Source organism: Petromyzon marinus, chromosome 31 (genome assembly GCF_048934315.1).
Source record: "Petromyzon marinus isolate PM22_M1 ecotype Great Lakes invasive population chromosome 31, UKy_Petmar_22M1.pri1.0, whole genome shotgun sequence".
Classification (NCBI taxonomy): Eukaryota; Metazoa; Chordata; class Hyperoartia; order Petromyzontiformes; family Petromyzontidae; genus Petromyzon; species Petromyzon marinus.
The window spans coordinates 15,491,454-15,509,816 of NC_133697.1; the positions used below are offsets into that span (position 1 = coordinate 15,491,454).

Below are 18,363 nucleotides of genomic sequence, written 5' to 3' on the forward strand. Positions count from 1 at the left end.
ATCACGTGATCCATCTAGCCTACCACGAAGTTAGTGGGTTCCTGATAAATAGCAATAATAATTTACATTTGTAAGGTGCATTTCATCCGTGGATCCCAATGGGGATCTCCGGATAAAATACAGCAAGTCGACTAATAAGAACACCAATTGTAGCGGAATCCTGAGCACAAGGCCCATGGCAAAACCATGGACTGCGTGGAGTCGATTACTAACACGGCCTTGAAGTGTACGTTAATGACGTCTGCGCGTCGCTCCGTCACTCCGTCTGTACGCAGCTCCTGGAGGAGCGGTTCGCGGAGTTTGCGCGGGAGACGGCGGCGACGGGCCACGAGCGCGTGAGCGGCGTCATGGCGGCCTCCGACGTGGTCATCGCCGGCGGCAATGCCGAGTCGGCGGCGGCGGCCGCCGAGTGGAAGGACACGTTGGCTGAGGGCTGGGCCGAGCTGCTCGAGCTCATGGAGACGCGGGCGCAGATGCTCGCCGCCTCGCGCCGGCTGCACAGGTCCCGCCCACCCGCTCACCTGCTCACCTACTCTCCCACTCGCTCGCCTACTCACCCACTTACCTACCTGCTTACCCGCTCCCCCGCTCACCTGCTCACTCATCCACACAGCCACTTGCCCACACATTCACTCGCTCAGCTAAACATTCTATTGCACGACCCTCCTGCTAAAATAATTGGCGTTTTGGTCAAAACATGAGAGATGGTGGTGCTACTACCGTGGTATAATGCTGAACACACTGGACTTGCAATCCAGAGGTCGCAAGTCTTTTTTAATGTGTGTATGTATTTTGGACTTCTATTACACTGTGCATCGAAAACCGTGTTAATTAGAGGTGCGGCAAATCCTCTGTCCACCCAGATGTATGATTGAGTCCACCATAGTTAGTCGATCAGCAGGTCACGTGTGGTGGGGTAAAATGTGGGTAATCCCACTTTCAAAGACCACATCTCCGATTAGCACACTTGGCTACGTACGGTGCGAGAGAACTGCAACATGCATGCGTACGTACGAAGATGTCTGGCCATCGCGAAAAAGTAGGCCAATTACCCTCTACTGGGTCGCTCTAGAGCCCCCTCCAGCAGAGGCCCTTCCGCCACCTTTGACCTTTATCGGCGTGAGAGAGACGGAGACTCGTCCCCACTCGTCATGGCCGGGGACCGCGCGGAGCGTGACGACGGCCGCGTGCCGCTGCTGCTGCCGTCGCCAGGTTCGTGCACGACGCGCGCGAGGTGCTGGGGCGCGTGCGCGAGAAGCAGCAGCTGCTGCCCGACGAGCTCGCGCGGGACCTCATCTCCGTGGAGAGCCAGCAGAGGGCCCACGCCGCCTTCGAGACCGACGTGCAGGCCTTCGGCACGCAGGTGGGGGGGGGGGGGGGTGGCGCCGGCGTCGTAGCCTCGGTCCGAGCGCGCCGCACGAGCACGGAGCAACGTAACGACTCGTTTCTCTCACCGTGTAACACAAACGCGTTATCCATTGCCGTGGAGCAGTGTACGCATCAGCCTATTGGCTTTCCAGTCAAATATTATGCAACAACATTTGTTTAAGCAAGCACATCCTAAAGTGGGTTTGTTGTGTAGACGCATTACTACGTAGGCCGTGTGCCCTTACAATCATTGTTTAGCATGCAGCCACAATGCTATGGTGATGTCACAACAATAATATATCCTGAAGCTTGCATATGGTTGGATCAGAGGTCGGCAACCAAAATAACAACAAGAGCCATATTTTTTCGATTTAGGTAAATGTGAATACAAGACGGTGGTCCTTAATAAATAACGTCACGAAGCAGTCCATAAAGAGCCGCCGCATGCGGCTCCAGACCAGCAGGTTGCCGACCCCTGGCTGGACGAATAGCAAATTGTGTAGGAGTACGGGGCGGTGGGGCAGTGGTTCAGCGGTGACCCAGTGGTGACCCAGCGGTGACCCAGCGGTGACCCAGTGGTGGCAGGAGTCGTGGCCCAGCGGTGACCCAGTGGTGGCCCAGCGGTGACCCAGTGGTGACCCAGCGGTGACCCAGCGGTGACCCAGTGGTGACCCAGCGGTGACCCAGCGGTGGCCCAGTGGTGACCCAGCGGTGACCCAGCGGTGACCCAGTGGTGGCCCAGCGGTGACCTAGCGGTGACCCAGCGGTGGCGCTTGTTGTAGAGCTTCGCAGATCAAATCCAGTGGCCGTCCTGACCGATGTCAGGGCGGGCACCAATTTTTTAAGGAACCGGAGCAATCGACCAATTAATGAATTGACTTCATCGCCTAATCGTCCAGGCGGTGATGACGACACGGAGGCCTCGCGTGGGGCGGTGCTCATGCGATGTCGTCTCGTCGTCGCGCAGGTGGTGGCGCTGCAGGAGTCGGCGCGCGGCCTGCAGGAGTCGTACGCGGGGGACAAGGCGGAGGAGATCCGCCAGAGGGAGCAAGAGGCCGTGAGCGGCTGGGAGGGGCTGCTGGCGGCGTGCGCCACGCGCCGCCAGCTGCTCTCCGACACGTGGGAGAAGTGCCGCTTCTTCAGCGCTGCCCGCGACCTCCTGCTGTGGATGGAGGGCATTGAGAGGCAGATGGAAGCTCAGGAGAAGCCAAGGTCAGAGAATTTACTTTTTTTCACACATATATCCCAATTGCGTTATCGCAATTGGGATATATGTGTTGGAGATATGTGTTGGAGACCATTTTGCGGAAGTGGATCGAGCAGAGCTACCTCTGAGATCCTTTTAAAATGCGTTCTGGAGTCTTGAGGAGAAAAGCCCGTGCTTCTGGGTGTCGTGTGACACCGGAGTAGTGCCGGGTGAGACCGTGAGCACCACATGACCGAGAGACTCGCAATGCCACGGGGTCTTAGGGACCTCATGACCCAGGTTCAGGTTTCTTGTGAGGCCAGTTTGCATTTTGGTTCTGGCTTGGCTGAGAAAGTCGCCTGTGGAACTCCACCAGTGCCGTGAGGGCACTGGGCTGGCGTGCCGGGAGAGATGGCAATCGTCAGCAAACCGCCGCTGTTCTGAAGACTAAAGCCATTTTGTTAAAATTATTTCAGAGTACCCTTAAAATATAATACCCGGTTAAAAGTGTTTCATAAAGCAGTCACGGGGCTTTATACATGTATAGAACTGCATAACAATAACCTAAATATTTCATTGCAAAGGGTGAGGCGGTCCCTTCTGTGGCAGAAATTCTGTATTTGTAGTGACCTGGTGTCTAATGAGTAACTAGGGGTTGACGAGCGTCTGCGCGTGACCCGAGAGGGCAAAGGTGGAGCCGTTGCCTCGTTGTTCACGCTCATTGTGTGGAAAACGTCGGTTGCTCTGGAGAGAATTTGAGGCTCAAAAATACAGAAACGTTGGCAAGGTCTTGCACTTTCGGCATCATCCGTGAGCGTGGAGGCAGAGCCCGGGGTGCAGGGCCGGCGTTACCGAACCGGCGCCGGTGAGCGCGACGAGAAGTGAAGACGATCGGTGTTGCGTCGAGCGTTTTTCTCGTGTCCTGACGTCGTGTGAGCACGGCCCCGAGGCCGCCACCACCACGACGCGCTTGTGGAATGGAAGTTCCCGTCAACCGTCGCCGTTTTTCAAATCGGTGACATTTGGATTGTTCCTCCCTTTTGTCGACGCTTTGCTCGCGGGACAAGCGTCTCGCGCCGTGTGGCGCGGTGAGCTCGATGCAGCTTGCCGGCACTCGCCTTCCTCGTGCGCCGACGCTGCCGCCCGGAGGGCCGATTAATGCCGTTGTGCGGATGCGGCTACTGACGGGGCGGGACGGTGCGATCTCCAATTTAACAGCCTGACCAATGACAGAGAATCGTTCCTTTAGTCTGGCTCTGGAGAATGCCGACAGATCATGCCCAAGTTGCAAACCTTGAGCCGCTGCTGCTGTGCTCGCTATAACGGTGCCCATAGCAACGACGCAGGAAGAGGGAGAAGAGTGAGCGGTGGTCCTCTCATCATCACTCACGTGCAGCCCAGCATAGACGCCGGCATCTCGCCTCGTGCGTGCGCTCGAGCGTCACCGTTGTGAATCTCCCCGCCCGGGCCTTGCGTTGTGTAAGCGGTGTGATGCACTGGGCGCACAGGCTCCTTGCGTTGCCACGCTTGCGCCGCTCTGGGTGTTTGTTGTTGGTTGTTTCTTCAGCAGTGTTGCCCCATGCTACCCAGCGTTGTTTTGAGCAATTTTGAACGTCTGAAATTTTCACCGATAAATTCTCTGCTCTCGGGAAATTATTTATTTGAGGGGGGGAGGGGGTACGAATTACGACGAATGACGTTTACGAGATGGCGCAGGAGGCCGGAGTGAACGAGCGAAGTCACTGACACACGAGCATGTGTGCGTGTGTGCGTGCGTGCGTGCGTGTGCGTGTGTGCGTGCGTGTGTCTCGTCGTGCGCCCAGGGACGTTTCTTCTGCTGAGCTGCACATCACCAACCACCAGGACGTCAAGGCCGAGATGGACGCGCGTAACGACAGCTTCGTCGCCGTGGTGGAGATGGGGCAGTCGCTGCTCGACCGCGGGCACTACGCCTCTGACGAGGTACCGCCGCCTCCTCCGGCGTGCCCAGCGGCACGCCGAGCATCTAAGAAGAATTAAACAATCGATGATAATCACAATTTGACGATATTTTGAAAGAGAAAAAACAGACGATGGTTATTGTGAATATTATTTCGCGAGCTACGTCGCGACTCCGGTACCCATATTGACCTTGTGCCATTGCACACTCGAGAAAGCTGCTGCTGCTGCCGCTGCCGCCATTGTTATTGTTGTTGTTGTGGATGCAGATTCAGGAGAAGCTGGAGCAGCTTAAGGACAAGCGGAAGGGCATGGTCCTGCACTGGGAGGATCGCGCCGAGTGGCTCAAGCTCAGTGAGCGAGCCTCCCTCCCTCCCTCCCTCATGTTCCTTGTACCCGTTGCTCTGGATGATCAAAGGATATGTGGGCTGCGAAGTGTTAGTTATTAAAATAGGCTCATTTTGTCCACGCTCATCAGATTTTACCGTCTTAAAGAAAACTAAAGAAACAAATATTCCTTGCATTCGCCTTTCAACAAATCCGTTTCGAGCACTGCCGGAACCCGGTGTCGCGGGAAGATTCCATCGCAACGGTCGTGACTGCACGACGTCTGTGCAGCCCAGAGTGGCAGGTGGCAGGCGCAGGCCATGCGGTTTCTGGTGTCGCTAGAGGGGAGTAAATACCCTCACCGTCACCCAACGGCCGAGGTCCGTCACCTCGTGGATGAAGGCCTCTGCAAGCCCTCGCCTTAGGGACATTTATTATTAAACGCGTAATATATTTATAACATTCGGCTGTGATGGGGATGGATATAAAATCACCTCTGTCTGTCCGTCTATGTGTTGCTCTGTCCGTTTGTAATGAGGGCTCACAATAACGCTCCTAAAGATAATCCAGCATCGGTGAAACTTGAGTTGCTCTCTGAGACTCTGCCCTCCCAGGCAAAGCTGCTGTCCGAGCCCCGTGGTCTCAGCATGACTATATCGCAAATTGAATAATTAAATGCTTCAGAGGACAAACGCTCGTTGGAAGGCTGTGCGCGTGAGCGCCGCGTGCGTCCGCGTGTGCGCGTGCAGTGCTGGAGGTGCACCAGTTTGCGAGGGACGCCGGCGTGGCGGAGGCCTGGCTGCTGGCGCAGGAGCCGCACGTCACGTGCCAGGAGTTTGGGGAGAGCGCAGACGAGGTGGACGAGCTGCTCAAGCGGCAGGAGGCCTTCGAGAAGTCGGCCGGCACCTGGGAGGAACGCATCGCGCTGCTCGAGAGGCTCACCACCGTATGTCCTCGCTCGCACGCCCGCACACCGACACACACACACACACACGGATACGCACACGCCGACACACATACGGATACACGAACACACACGCACCAACAAAGACAAGTACACTGACACACGGAGACACACACACACACGCGGATACACGCACACACATTGATACACACACACACGCCAAAGCCACCGATGGCACCGCCCCTCCGTCAAATCCCGCAGCTCCTGCGCGGTCGACACGCGGCCTCCAAGGTCTCCGCGAACAAAAGCCTCCCCCATCTGGCCTTGGCTCTTGTCTCGCAGAGACCCCCCACAATGCCCGTCTCCCCCACCCTGCACGCGTCCCAGCCAGCGCAACCGTCTACGCCAAATCACATCCACGGCCGTCGCCTGCCCTCTTCTCCTCCGGACTCAGCGTCGCTCCTCCTGCACTGTCACGGAATTCCCAGCATCCGTGTCGGACTCCTGCGCTCGGACGCCGACAACTTCTTTTTGAGCCGCCGAGCGTCCTGCTCCTCTCTGATCCGCACAGTAACACGGATAGAGCACTCGTGTGGCTCCAATACCACACTCAGACTCACCTCTCTTCTCTTACAAAGTCGTTTCCGTAGCCCCCATGACTCTCACCACTTGAATCTGCGCGCGGTCGTTCGTGTCCCCGTGTGTCTCGCGGCACAGCTGGAGGTTCGCGAGCACAAGCGGCGGGAGGCGCGCCTGGCGGAGGAGAAGCGCCAGGAGCAGCTGGAGCGCGAGCGCCAGGAGAAGGAGGAGGAGGAGGAGGAGGCGCGGCGGGCGGCAGAGCAGGAGGAGAGGTTAGAGAGAGAGGGGAGCTTCCCCGGGCTCGCGCAGGACGAGGGGACGAAGCCCCACACGCGCCGAGCGCAACTACGCTATGAGGCTTTGTCTGTATGGCTTAAAAAAGAACGCCGATCAGTAAATGTGCACGTAACAGAACTCGGAAGGATATCACGGTCGTCTTGGAGGGCACGACTCTTGCGAGGTGAACGCCGCTTTTCTACCGGGTTCTGCCATAACCACTGCCAAATGTCAGAACAGAGTGGCCGTGCAATGCTCGCGTGGAGATGTCTGCGGCAGAGGTTAACTCCCCGAGTCCCTGTGTCTGGGTCGTGCACGAACGTCGCCCGCGGCCGGGAAACTTCCCAGCGTCCACGGTTTCAGGAGGTCACGGCGACCCCTGCTGCTCCTCTCATAGGTCCACAGATAACGGGAGACCGTGGCATGCATGCCTTCAGATACGAGGCGCTGCGGATAAGAGAGTTACGTATAAGGGGAGCGTCGCCACTGTGACTCCGCGAGTGCACGGCAACGGCGGGCAGCAGGTCACGGGAGAGCAGACCGGGCGCCGAGGTTAGCGACGCGAAACAACTTCTACGCTGAAATCACTAAATCACGAAAAAAATCACCGGCGTCCTTGTGCAGACGACGACGCCTGCTGCACGCCATCCGTCTCTCCGCATAAACAAGAAGAGGTTTTTGTTTTTCACGACTTGTGAGCCGCGTGACCATGGGGAGTGCGCGATTCAGCAGCATTGTTTTTGTCAAGGTAGATCGAAGCTCTCGACCGGTTTCTCCTGGGTACTGAGTGCGCACATTATAAATATGCGCTGTGTACGATTTAAAGAGGTTTAGCCAAGCTTGGTTGGCTGGCTGTGTGGAGAATCCAACCACGCTGGAAGAGCCAGTTACAAGACGTGAGACTCCACCACTGCTCAGCTCCCCCCATTGGTTGCCTCGGGTTTGCCGCATTGGTCACTGCACTGACCTTGCCACGCACGGCTGTTAGAAAACGGAATTCAATATATTCCATTGTGTGTATTACCGTTATTTAACTTTTTGTGAAGGTACAATTGGAATGTGAATTACTCAGAGGAATGGTGTCACGTTATTTATGTATTTGTCAATAAAGAAGTGTGTTCGACATACCGAGATGGGTAACTCTAAAACGAATTTGCAATGCATTTGATCAGCGCTTGGTGACATTGTAACGATTTGGCTGTGACACAGTCAACAATGTTCGTCTCTTTCAATCTGGACTGTGTATTGAGTGTGCGACTGTCTGCGTTAGAAACTCGTGCGGCTTCCTTGACGATCGCGCAGCTCGCCGTGATGCTATTATTTATCTTGTTTTTGCAGGGAAAAAGAGTTAATGGAGCAGACTGTGCAGAATGGTATCCCGTCTGATCAAGAGTCCCCGAAGGTGGGACGTCGCTCGTACCCGGCTTGTTTTGCGTCGCGCGAATGCGTCCGTGTGGCACGCCACGTGGGATGTCTCGGGGTCTCCCAGTGAAAACAATAGGGTCAGTCGTCTTCGTCTTGCGATTCACGTCACACGCTTCCTCAGCGGTTAACGCGTTGCTGGTGTGGTACGAAAGAGATCGCTGGGCTCCCTGTTTGATGTACCTATCTTGAACTTCTTTTGCACCGTACATATGTGTTAATTGGAGGTACGGGGGAGGGATAACAAACTAAACACAAAAAAAGCGGTTCGGAAGAAAGTCGTTTTCAAGCTAGATGATGATTTAAAAGTGCATAGCTCTCGTGGCTTCCTAATATCGGAAGGAAGAGCGTTCCAGACGGCCGCAGAAGCGCATCTGAAAGGGCGCAACATGGTGACCGTCTTTGTTCGACGGTCATCCGATGAGCGGGGGATGACCCCTATCCCACCAACGTTGACGCCCCAGTTACGCGTGTCGATGGTGGGGCAAAGCAGTCGGATGAATCCCGGTCGACGGTCCGCTCGCTCCATCGTCGTTACGGTGTTCATATTCATGGTTGGGAAGTCAGCAGCGACTGTCAGATGAAATAAACTGGCTTGGCCATAGGAATGTCATTCCCACCACTGGTTCAAAACGGCCAACAGAGATGAGAACTGCCCAACCATTAATCGAGCAGTGAGTCTTTTTTGCACGCTCGGCTCACGCTCGTCGGTGCGCGTCTCCTCGCAGACCAACGGAGAGGACGCGAAGGAGGCGGATGGCAGCGCCGTCCCAACGGCCGCGGACGAGGTCCAGCCCGCCACGCTCAAGGAGGGCTCCCTGCACCGCAAACACGAGCTCGATGCCAACGGGAAGAAGGCCTCCAGCAGGTGACCCGACGCACGCGCTCACGAGCGGCCCAGCGTGCCACCGTCACGCTCGGCGCTTCTCTTCATCTGCTGCGCTCCCGCGCCCAGCCCGACGCACCGCTTTCTCCCCACGTATCAACGTGTTCCCCAAGTTCAGATGAATCCAAGGGATATAAAAATCGGGCCTCGGTGTGAAATTTTAATATCAGATGGTTCTTAAAGTGTGACGTCGCAGGAAATTATGGCACCTGATTTTCCCGAGCAATAGTGAAGTCGCGTTGCTTCGGGTCACTTTTGTAAGCACGTAGACGCGTAAAATTATTACAAAAAAAAGAGATCCAAACTCTTTATAAAAATCTGAAAGCCCAGTTATTTTAAGGTGAAAACTCATCCCAAGTACAGCAGCGCCAGGGAGGAGAAGTCCTGAGAGTTGAAACAATTCGGCTAGCAGCTGCACACGAACTGATTTCATGATTCCATCTCTGCAGCAGACGTTCCCCCGCATGTGTTCCCACATTCGTCTGCCATTCCATCGGTAGTCTCGGCCGCTGGCTCTCTCGCCCCTTCTAGCGACGCTTCCCGTGTTTTCCTTAGCCCGCCACACGTAGTCGCTTTACCTTGACGAACAGCCACAGGGACGAGGCAGCGACGGTTGGACCCTCGCTTGTCGTGTGTGACCGGCAGGTCCTGGAACACGGTGTTCTGCAAGCTCACGGACCACGGCCTGGGCTTCTACAAGGACAACAAGAGCGCCGCCGCGGGGGCTCTGTACCACAACGAGCCCCCCCTGCCCCTCGCCGGCGCCGCCTGCGAGGTGGCCTCCGACTACAAGAAGAGGAAGCACGTCTTCAAGCTGCAGTGAGTCTCCCGCGCGCCCGCGGAGGCAAGGCTCGCCGTGGCTGCCGCACTCAGGCCCTTTTGCCCGTCGAGCGGCGCGTGGTGCCCGTAGGAGGCGGTAAAGCAAGTAGGTTCTTAAACTCTGTGAGGCTGTGCTTGGTTTATCTTCGGCAGCGAGGGAGCGCTACTAAAGTTCAACTTTTAATTTGCACGATGGCACGCGGCCGCGACGCACTGGCGAGCACACCGAGCCGGTTCGGTCTCCCGGCGCGGCAGTTGAATCACCGAGGAATGCTTTCCTATATCCAACCGCTCCCCCTCGTCCACCCAGCAGCACGCGTGGGGCTGTCGCAGACGGTCAGTCGGCAGGCCGCGTGTGATGGAGCTAAGTGCGGCCACGCGCACCTCTTCCTAGATGCCTGGCCAGCGTGGGAGCGTCGGCGTTGGCACCGCGTATCGTGCAGCGTCACACCGGAACAACCGTCCTGTATCGTGTAGCGTCACACCGGAACAACCGTCCTGTATTGTGTAGCGTCACACCGGAACAACCGTCCTGTATCGTGTAGCGTCACACCGGAACCGTCCTGTATCGTGTAGCGTCACACCGGATCAACCGTCCTGTATCGTGTAGCGTCACACCGGAACAACCGTCCTGTATCGTGTAGCGTCACACCGGATCAACCGTCCTGTATCGTGTAGCGTCACACCGGAACAACCGTCCTGTATCGTGTAGCGTCACACTGGAAACCCGTCCAGACGTTAATGACAGAAGACGACATTCTAGCTTGTGAACAACGTAGATAGACCTGTCGACGCGTGTTCACGTAGGGTGCAGACGCTGTTTCTGTGTGTGACTAGCGTATGGCTGGTTGTCTTGCCAGGCTTGCGGACGGGAGTGAATACCTGTTTCAAGCCAAGGACGACGTAAGTCTCCACCCACACGCTGCCCCCACACACCCCACACATCCTCCCCACACCCCCCGCGCGCGAGAGTGGTTTTACTGAAACGCTACCCACACGTCGCGATGAATCACCACGTATATTCACACGTGTGCGCATGGAATATGTCGCTATTCAACAATCTCCTATTGTGATTCCCAATGCATGCCGACTTAGAATATTTAACGACACACACATACAGTAAACCCTTATTAATTCGACACATATGGAGCTCTGGCCTTGCCAAAGCATCCAATATTCCATATTATCTACAATGGTACTAGTGCCTCCTGCCCCAATATTTGTTTTCCAAACTCTTCACACACCATACACATCGACACACCCGCATCCATTCTATCCAGGTTTTACTCTACATTTGTAACAGCGAAATCTGGAGCGAAGAAACGCACGACACACAGCCCAGCCCGTAAAAACGCACTTGCATCACAAGCGCCCGAAGGGAAACAGTTGCGGGCTGAGCGTTTCTGACCGCACCGTCACGTTTCCCCCAGGACGAGATGAACGCCTGGATCCAGAGCATCTGTGGGAACGGGATGGGTTCGGGGAGCGCGAGCGGCGTGGGGATGGGGGGCAGCGCCAGCGCCAGCGGGCTGCCCAGCGGCGGCGGAGACACGGCCAGCCTCGGCGGTGGCGGTGGAGAGCCGCAGCAGCAGCAGCAGCAGCAGTCGCCTGCCGCCGTGGTGCTGCGCCGGAAACCGACGTCGCCGGGATCGGCCGCCAGCGACACGACGAGCCCGAGCCGCAAGAGCGAGAAGCGCTTCAGCTTCTTTGGGAAGAAAAAGTAAACGGAGAGCCAGCGGGGAGGAGAGAAACATTTTGAATACCTAGGCAGTAGAGACAGAATGTTAGACGAGAAGAATAGAAATAGAACGGTGTTGCTACTAGCATTTGTTTCGATGGCAAATCCCACGCCCGCTAAGCATTAGAACACAGCTGTTGGTGTGCCCGGTAGTCGTGGAGGGAGAGATGGTGAGGGTGTAATAACCGTGCTAGCCCTAACTTCGTTACCCGTAACCTTAATTACTCGATTGACCTGGAGATGACATCCTAGTTATATACGGGGGCATCGTTCCTCGCTGACTCCTTGCGGATCTGCCACTACATAGGGGCTGTTGTAGCGTCCGAACATCTCCCTTGTAAAGAGCAAGTTGTCGAGTAACAATTGCGTGACGTTCACATTAACTTTGTAATCCATGTGCAGTGTACGTGGCATGTGGGAACATCTTAAGGGGGGGACGCAGGGCGGGACTAGAGGTAGGCGTTGTGTATCTCTGCGGGTGGCAACGAGAACGTGGATAAAGAAGGTGCCAGAGTGGTAACGGGCGGGGCTATGAGGTCGTGGGTTCACGTGTGACACTACGGTACCACAGATCCTTGGTACTTTTTTCTGCCCCCCCCCCCGCCATATACTGCGGGGCCGTCAGTTCGGAGGAGTGGGTGGAGTGCAGCAGCTCGTTCTTTGTTTTTGGGGGGGGGGATTTTTTTTCCCTTTTTAAAAATCGTGAAACCAAAACACCGCACGCTGGGGGTCCCGGTGAGAGTCCACGCCGGGTCTCGCTCGGTGTGAGCAAAGTAGAAGGAACACGAAATATGCAATTCGAACAACCCAACTAAAATTATTATCGACCATTTTAGCACGTGGCTATATAAGCTGAGCTGCCTTTGATTTTATGTATTGCAAATACACAAGTTCCAGACATTATATTCGGTTGTAGATTTGTGCAAATCGTTTTTTTTTAAATGAGAGTCTGATATCTGATGCTCTTTTTAGATGTAGATCGGTATCTCACCTTCTGTCGGGGGGGGGGGGGGGGGTCACTTTAAGATTCTGTGAATTGCCCTGCTGGTCTACTCCAACAGCTCTTATAGCCAGGTGCCGTGATGTGACACGGCCACTGCTACAATGTAACTACTCTTTGGCCTTGTGCCAAGTATAGCCATGGCTTTTTTCTTTCCTTATTGAAATTCCAAAGTTTTAAGTGTACAGGAATAATGGAATGTGTATGTTGTTGGAGGGATAGAGAGAGAGAGCTGAAGATAAAGAAAGGATTAAGTGACATTGATGAGCGAGAGAGGCAGAACTAGTAACCAACTGTTAGTGTTTGTAAAAAAAACTTTATGGGGTTAAAATCCAGGTTAAATTCATAATATAAAACTAGTTTATGTATGTGTGCTTTAATTGTAAGGTGCATTAATGTATGCATTCCGTTTGTGTTAGCGGGTAAGTGGGAACCGCCGCTCTTGCCTAGCAAGCCCCTGCGCTGTTCCACTCTCGTGGACGACTGCTTTTGTCGGCTTGATGCGCTTTCTAACGTCGGCTCAGAGTAGAAGAAGCGTCCAGTCGAGCGCGGCATTGGGATGCGCTCCACACGATCCTCTAGGGGAGGGGGCAGTGGTGGGGGGACGTTCCCGTGGGAGCGCCGAGCGCCGGGGTCGTTCCGTCTGCGAGGCGCCGTCCGTCCCGGTGCAGCGCTCGTTCCGGTCGGAGGTTCACGCGCGAAGGGGCGGCCTGGACGGTGACCGGGATGTCGCCCTGCGTGGTGACCTGTACGTTTCGATGCGAGGAGTGCTTTTTTTGCTTCTAGAAAGAATATGCAGTCTAATGAATAAAAACGCGAAACGTGCGTTGACATTAAAGCCCCAGTGTGCAGAGCTTTAGCTGATGTGCTTGTGCCATTTTTAACACGTTTTAACCTCAACACGTGAATATCATTAAAGGTAAAAGTTTAGAATATCGTTTTAAATTAAGACGTAGTTAAGTTTAGAGGAAGAAAACATTTTTACGACAGTCTAAACGGCTACGACTCGATGCACCGCTGCGCTTGTGCCAAGGCCTCGCGTTGTCGCTCGTGGCGGTGGTGATGCTGCGGGGTCTGGCGCCGACCTGCCCCACGGGGCAGCCGCAGAGCCCCTGGGACTCTGCGGCTGTCGGAGCAGCGCGGCGATGAAATGGGGCGGGGAGGGGAGCGAGGGGGAAGAGGAGGGGGGGGGGGTCATCGCCAGGGCTTCACTTCCAGACGAGAGGACCCGGGAGGTGCCACAAACCTGGCAGTAGCCACAGGACGTAGCGAGTAGTGCACTGGATGTGGTGTGCCGGGCGCGGGACGTATTTTCCGGAGTCGGAGCCCCCGGACAGCTCCGGCTGAATCCCTTGGGCATGGCCACCCTGGGAGGATTGAGGCCCCGAACCCCCATCCCGAGTCTCGCACCGACACGAACCAGGGCGTCCTCCTGTCTCTCTGCTGGGGCTTTAAGCGCTGCCCGTAGTTCAAGAGCAAATTGCGCGCTTCTCACACTGTCGGCCGAGCTACGGTTGTCGGCAGGGAGTTAATGCATTGCCGCCGGCATGGTAACCCTTCGTGCGTGGTGTCTGTGCTACACAAGGAGTCTGCGTGAGCAGTCGTGTTAATAAAAACTAAAACTGACCGTGACGACGATTCCCGCTTCCTTGACGAGTGGCGTGGCGGGGGGACACGGGGGGGGGGGGGGGAGGCGTCGGTGAAGCTGCGGCGGGGGGCGAGTGGCTGATGTTGACGGTCCCCCCTGTTGGTCGCCACTGGGGGGGTTCGTCGCGCAGCGTGCGAGCCGCTGCTTCGATCTCAGCGGCAGGTTGAAGACGCCGTCGTGAGCAGCAACAGGTCTCCGCGGACAGCCAAGAGGTGAACGCTCCGATTCGGGACGCTGAATCTTGGAGCGACGGGTGCAGAAGGCGCTGTTGACGACGCGTGAGCCGTGCCGGTTCATCCCAGGACTCGACCCTCACCGTGACGGAGGACGCTACAATTAGCGACGGCGCGGCAGCTCTCGACAGATGGCGGCGTTGTCACGTTCCGTGGGTAGCTGCCGTGCGACACGACCCCACAAAACCTGCGCGAGCTCAGCAGGGCTCCTACGGCCACTCCACATCGCCCTCCCTCCCGCCTGCGCTGTGCACCACCAGCCTCGTGTGGTCATCTGTTGAGGACGCGCTCGGGACGAGCGACAGCGGCGGGGGAGTGTTTCTGTATTCCCGGTCAGGGACGGTGTCCGCTCGCGCCCCACGTCAGCAGGAAGACGGTCGCTTCGACCAGCGTGCCCCCCCCCCCGCACGGGAGCTGGCAAGGCCTGGCACTCGGAGCCCCCCTTTCGGAGCCTTCACGCCTCTACAAGCACCCCCATCGTTCACGTTGGAGTCTAATTAAAACAAGCGGAATGAGAATCAGAATTTCGATTTAAAGCTTTCGTGACTGCAGGGATATATATTCTTGGTTCTTTCGGTAAAGTCACGTAGAAGGGAAATAATAATACAAATAAAACAATGTATGCTGTATTATTTTATTATTTCCCTTCTACGTGACTTTACCGAAAGAACCAAGAATATGAGAATCAGAATGTTCAGACTGCGGGAGTAGGAATCCAATGAGCTGCGAAGCTCTTTGTCACAGATGTCCCATATGAGCGGGTCAACACGTTACAACAGTAGACGACAAAACACGACACGAGTGCAACACAGGGAAGAAGATAAGCAAGTCACTAAAAAGAAATACTGAATACATGAATTATATTGTCCCATGTATTACGCTTGGGCAAGGCAGCAACAGAGCCTCACTGGTGAGCCAGCAGTGTCAGCCTCGTCTCTCTTTGCTCCTCTTGCTGTCCTGTGGTGTAAAGAGATTTTACCAAGTTCTGCGCACCTTGACTGGCTCCACTCTGGAACTAATCGCCCGCACTCCGTCTCCACAACGAATTGCATTTTGTAGCGAGACTCCGCACACAGTGAGACTCCGCATGTAGCGAGACTCCGCACGCGGAGAGACTCCGCACGCAGCGAGACTCTGCGTGCGGAGAGACTCCGCACACAGTGAGACTCCGCACGTAGCGAGACTCCGCACGCGGAGAGACTCCGCACACAGCGAGACTCCGCGTGCGCAGCAAGACTCCGCACGCGGAGAGACTCCGCACACAGAGAGACTCCGCACACAGAGAGACTCCGCATACAGCGAGACTCCGCACGTAGCGAGACTCGCGCGTGATATCTGGCATTGACATCAAGCGTGAAACTCTTTAAGTAAGGTGCTGCATTTAAATGCAAACATTACCGACACATTACACACGCGGGCAACTGGTGTTGACGAGCTGTGTTGTGAGTTTGTCGCAGCGCTCGGTTTCGGGATGTTATAGTTTCAGTAAAAACACGAGCAGTAGTAGTGTTCACAACAAGCGAGCCAGTCACCCGGTCAGCAGCATAACAATACCACGAGGAGTGGTGGAGGTGTCTAGGTGCTGCAGGGTGCTTAGGAGATGCACGGGGCGTCACGACGAGGGGGTGGGACTCCTCCCCGGGGCGAGCGAGGCGCGTGGCGCACCGCGACCCCGCGCCTCGGAGCCACGGGCCGAGCTCCCGCAGCCCTGGCTCCTGCTACCCCGGCTCCTGCCATAACCCCCTCCCCGTCCTCCTGCAGACAGTCGGCAGGCACATCGGCACCGCACAGCCACGCAGTGCGCCGCGTGAGAAAAGCGCGCCACGTGTTTAGGGCGCGGTCGGTGATGCCCGCAGGTAATTACGCCAAGTACTCGAGCGATATCGCAGATCGGTCGTTCTAAGTTACACGTCAGTGGCGAGGTCCACGGGAAACGCGCCGTGGTGGTGTTGTCGGGCACGCGGCGACCCGAGTCTCCGGGTGAACCTTGCGCATCGCCACCGACACCCCGCGCCGTGGCTGGACATCACGCGGTCCCCTCCGGGGGTTGCTACTTCAACGAGAGCTCCGATTCCGGCTACGGCTCCACCCGCGACGACCCCCGCCACGAGCTGGAGCCGCGGGCCCTGGGGTGCGACCCTCCCGGCCGCACCGTCGCCACACCGCGACGCGCTGCTCAGCGGCCGCCACCGCCGCTGATTGCCAACCTCGCGGCGTCGGACCTGGCCGTGGCACCGTGAGCTGCCCCGTGCAGCTGTGGACCACTTCGCGTGGCACCGCCTGGCGTGCACACACACAGCGTGCACACACACACCATGCACACACACATACACACCGTGCACACACACACATCGTGCACACACACAGCGTGCACACACACACATCATGCACACACACCGTGCACACACATACCGTGCACACACATCGTGCACACACACACAGCGTGCACACACACACACACCGTGCACACACACACAAATCGTGCACACACACCGTGCACACACATAGTGCACACACACACACTGTGCACACACACACACATCGTGCACACACACACCGTACACACACTTCGTGCACACACACTGTGCACACACATCGTACACACACATTGTGCACACACATCGTGCACACACACTGTGCACACACACACCGTGCACACACACACATCGTGCACACACACACTGTGCACACACACACCGTGCACACACACACCGTGCACACCTCCAGCATCGCTCCTCACCATCATCACATCGCTCATCACATCGCTCCTAATCATCGCATCCCTCCTCGTGACATCGTTCATCACACAGCCCGGGAGGGCACGCGCTTGCCCACAGCGTGGACCCCATCATAGCATACATGATAGCATACATCATATTATACAGTGAGGGAAAAAAAGTATTTTATCCCCTGCTGATTTTGTACGTTTGCCCACTGACAAAGAAATGATCAGTCTATAATTTTGATGGTAAATTTATTTGAACAGTGAGAGACAGAATAACAAGAACAAAATCCAGAAAAACGCATGTCAAAAATGTTATAAATTGATTTGCATTTTAATGAGGGAAATAAGTATTTGACCCCCTCTCAATCAGAAAGATTTCTGGCTCCCAGGTGTCTTTTATACAGGTAACGAGCTGAGATTAGGAGCACACTCTTAAAGGGAGTGCTCCTAATCGCAGCTTGTTACCTGTATAAAAGACACCTGTCCACAGAAGCAATCAATCAATAAGATTACAAACTCTCCACATGGCCAAGACCAAAGAGCTCTCCAAGGATGTCAGGGACAAGATTGTAGACCTACACAAGGCTGGAATGGGCTACAAGACCATTGCCAAGCAGCTTGGTGAGGTGACAACAGTTGGTACGATTATTCACAAATGGAAGAAACACAAAAGAACTGTCAATCTCCCTCGGCCTGGGGCTCCATGCAAGATCTCACCTCGTGGAGTTGCAATGATCATGAGAACGGTGAGGAATCAGCCCAGAACTACACGGGAGGATCTTGTCAATGATCTCAAGGCAGCTGGGACCATAGTTACCAAGAAAACAATTGGTAAGACACTACGCCGTGAAGGACTGAAATTCTGCAGCGATTGCAAGGTCCCCCTGCTCAAGAAAGCACATATACATGCCCGTCTGAAGTTTGCCAATGAACATCTGAATGATTCAGAGAACAACTAGGTGAAAGTGTTGTGGTCAGATGAGACCAAAATGGAGCTCTTTGGCATCAACTCAACTCGCCGTGTTTGGAGGAGGAGGAATGCTGCCTATGACCCCAAGAACACAATCCCCACCGTCAAACATGGAGGTGGAAACATTATGCTTTGGGGGGTGTTTTTCTGCTAAGGGGACAGGACAACTTCACCGCATCAAAGGGACGATGGACGGGGCCATGTACCGTCAAATCTTGGGTGAGAACCTCCTTCCCTCAGCCAGGGCATTGAAAATGGGTCGTGGATGGGTATTCCAGCATGACAATGACCCAAAACACACGGCCAAGGCAACAAAGGAGTGGCTCAAGAAGAAGCACATTAAG

At 55.6% G+C, this 18,363-nt stretch overlaps 1 protein-coding gene across 3 annotated transcripts in view; it reads left to right on the forward strand.

The window, feature by feature from the left end:
• Positions 1-14,075, forward strand: part of LOC116947907 (spectrin beta chain, non-erythrocytic 1-like) — an 85,308-nt gene extending 71,233 nt beyond the window's left edge. For all 3 annotated transcript variants that reach the window (XM_032964201.2, XM_032964200.2, XM_032964203.2), the window contains 12 exons: positions 276-502; positions 1,213-1,363; positions 2,336-2,580; positions 4,378-4,516; positions 4,762-4,846; positions 5,569-5,765; positions 6,441-6,574; positions 7,917-7,980; positions 8,729-8,868; positions 9,532-9,705; positions 10,566-10,608; positions 11,136-14,075. In XM_032964201.2, the coding sequence (XP_032820092.1) occupies positions 276-502; positions 1,213-1,363; positions 2,336-2,580; positions 4,378-4,516; positions 4,762-4,846; positions 5,569-5,765; positions 6,441-6,574; positions 7,917-7,980; positions 8,729-8,868; positions 9,532-9,705; positions 10,566-10,608; positions 11,136-11,429 (1,893 nt within the window). In that variant the 3' untranslated portion in view covers positions 11,430-14,075. The remainder of the gene's footprint in view (positions 1-275; positions 503-1,212; positions 1,364-2,335; positions 2,581-4,377; positions 4,517-4,761; positions 4,847-5,568; positions 5,766-6,440; positions 6,575-7,916; positions 7,981-8,728; positions 8,869-9,531; positions 9,706-10,565; positions 10,609-11,135) is intronic.
• The last annotated feature ends 4,288 nt before the right edge of the window (positions 14,076-18,363 follow it).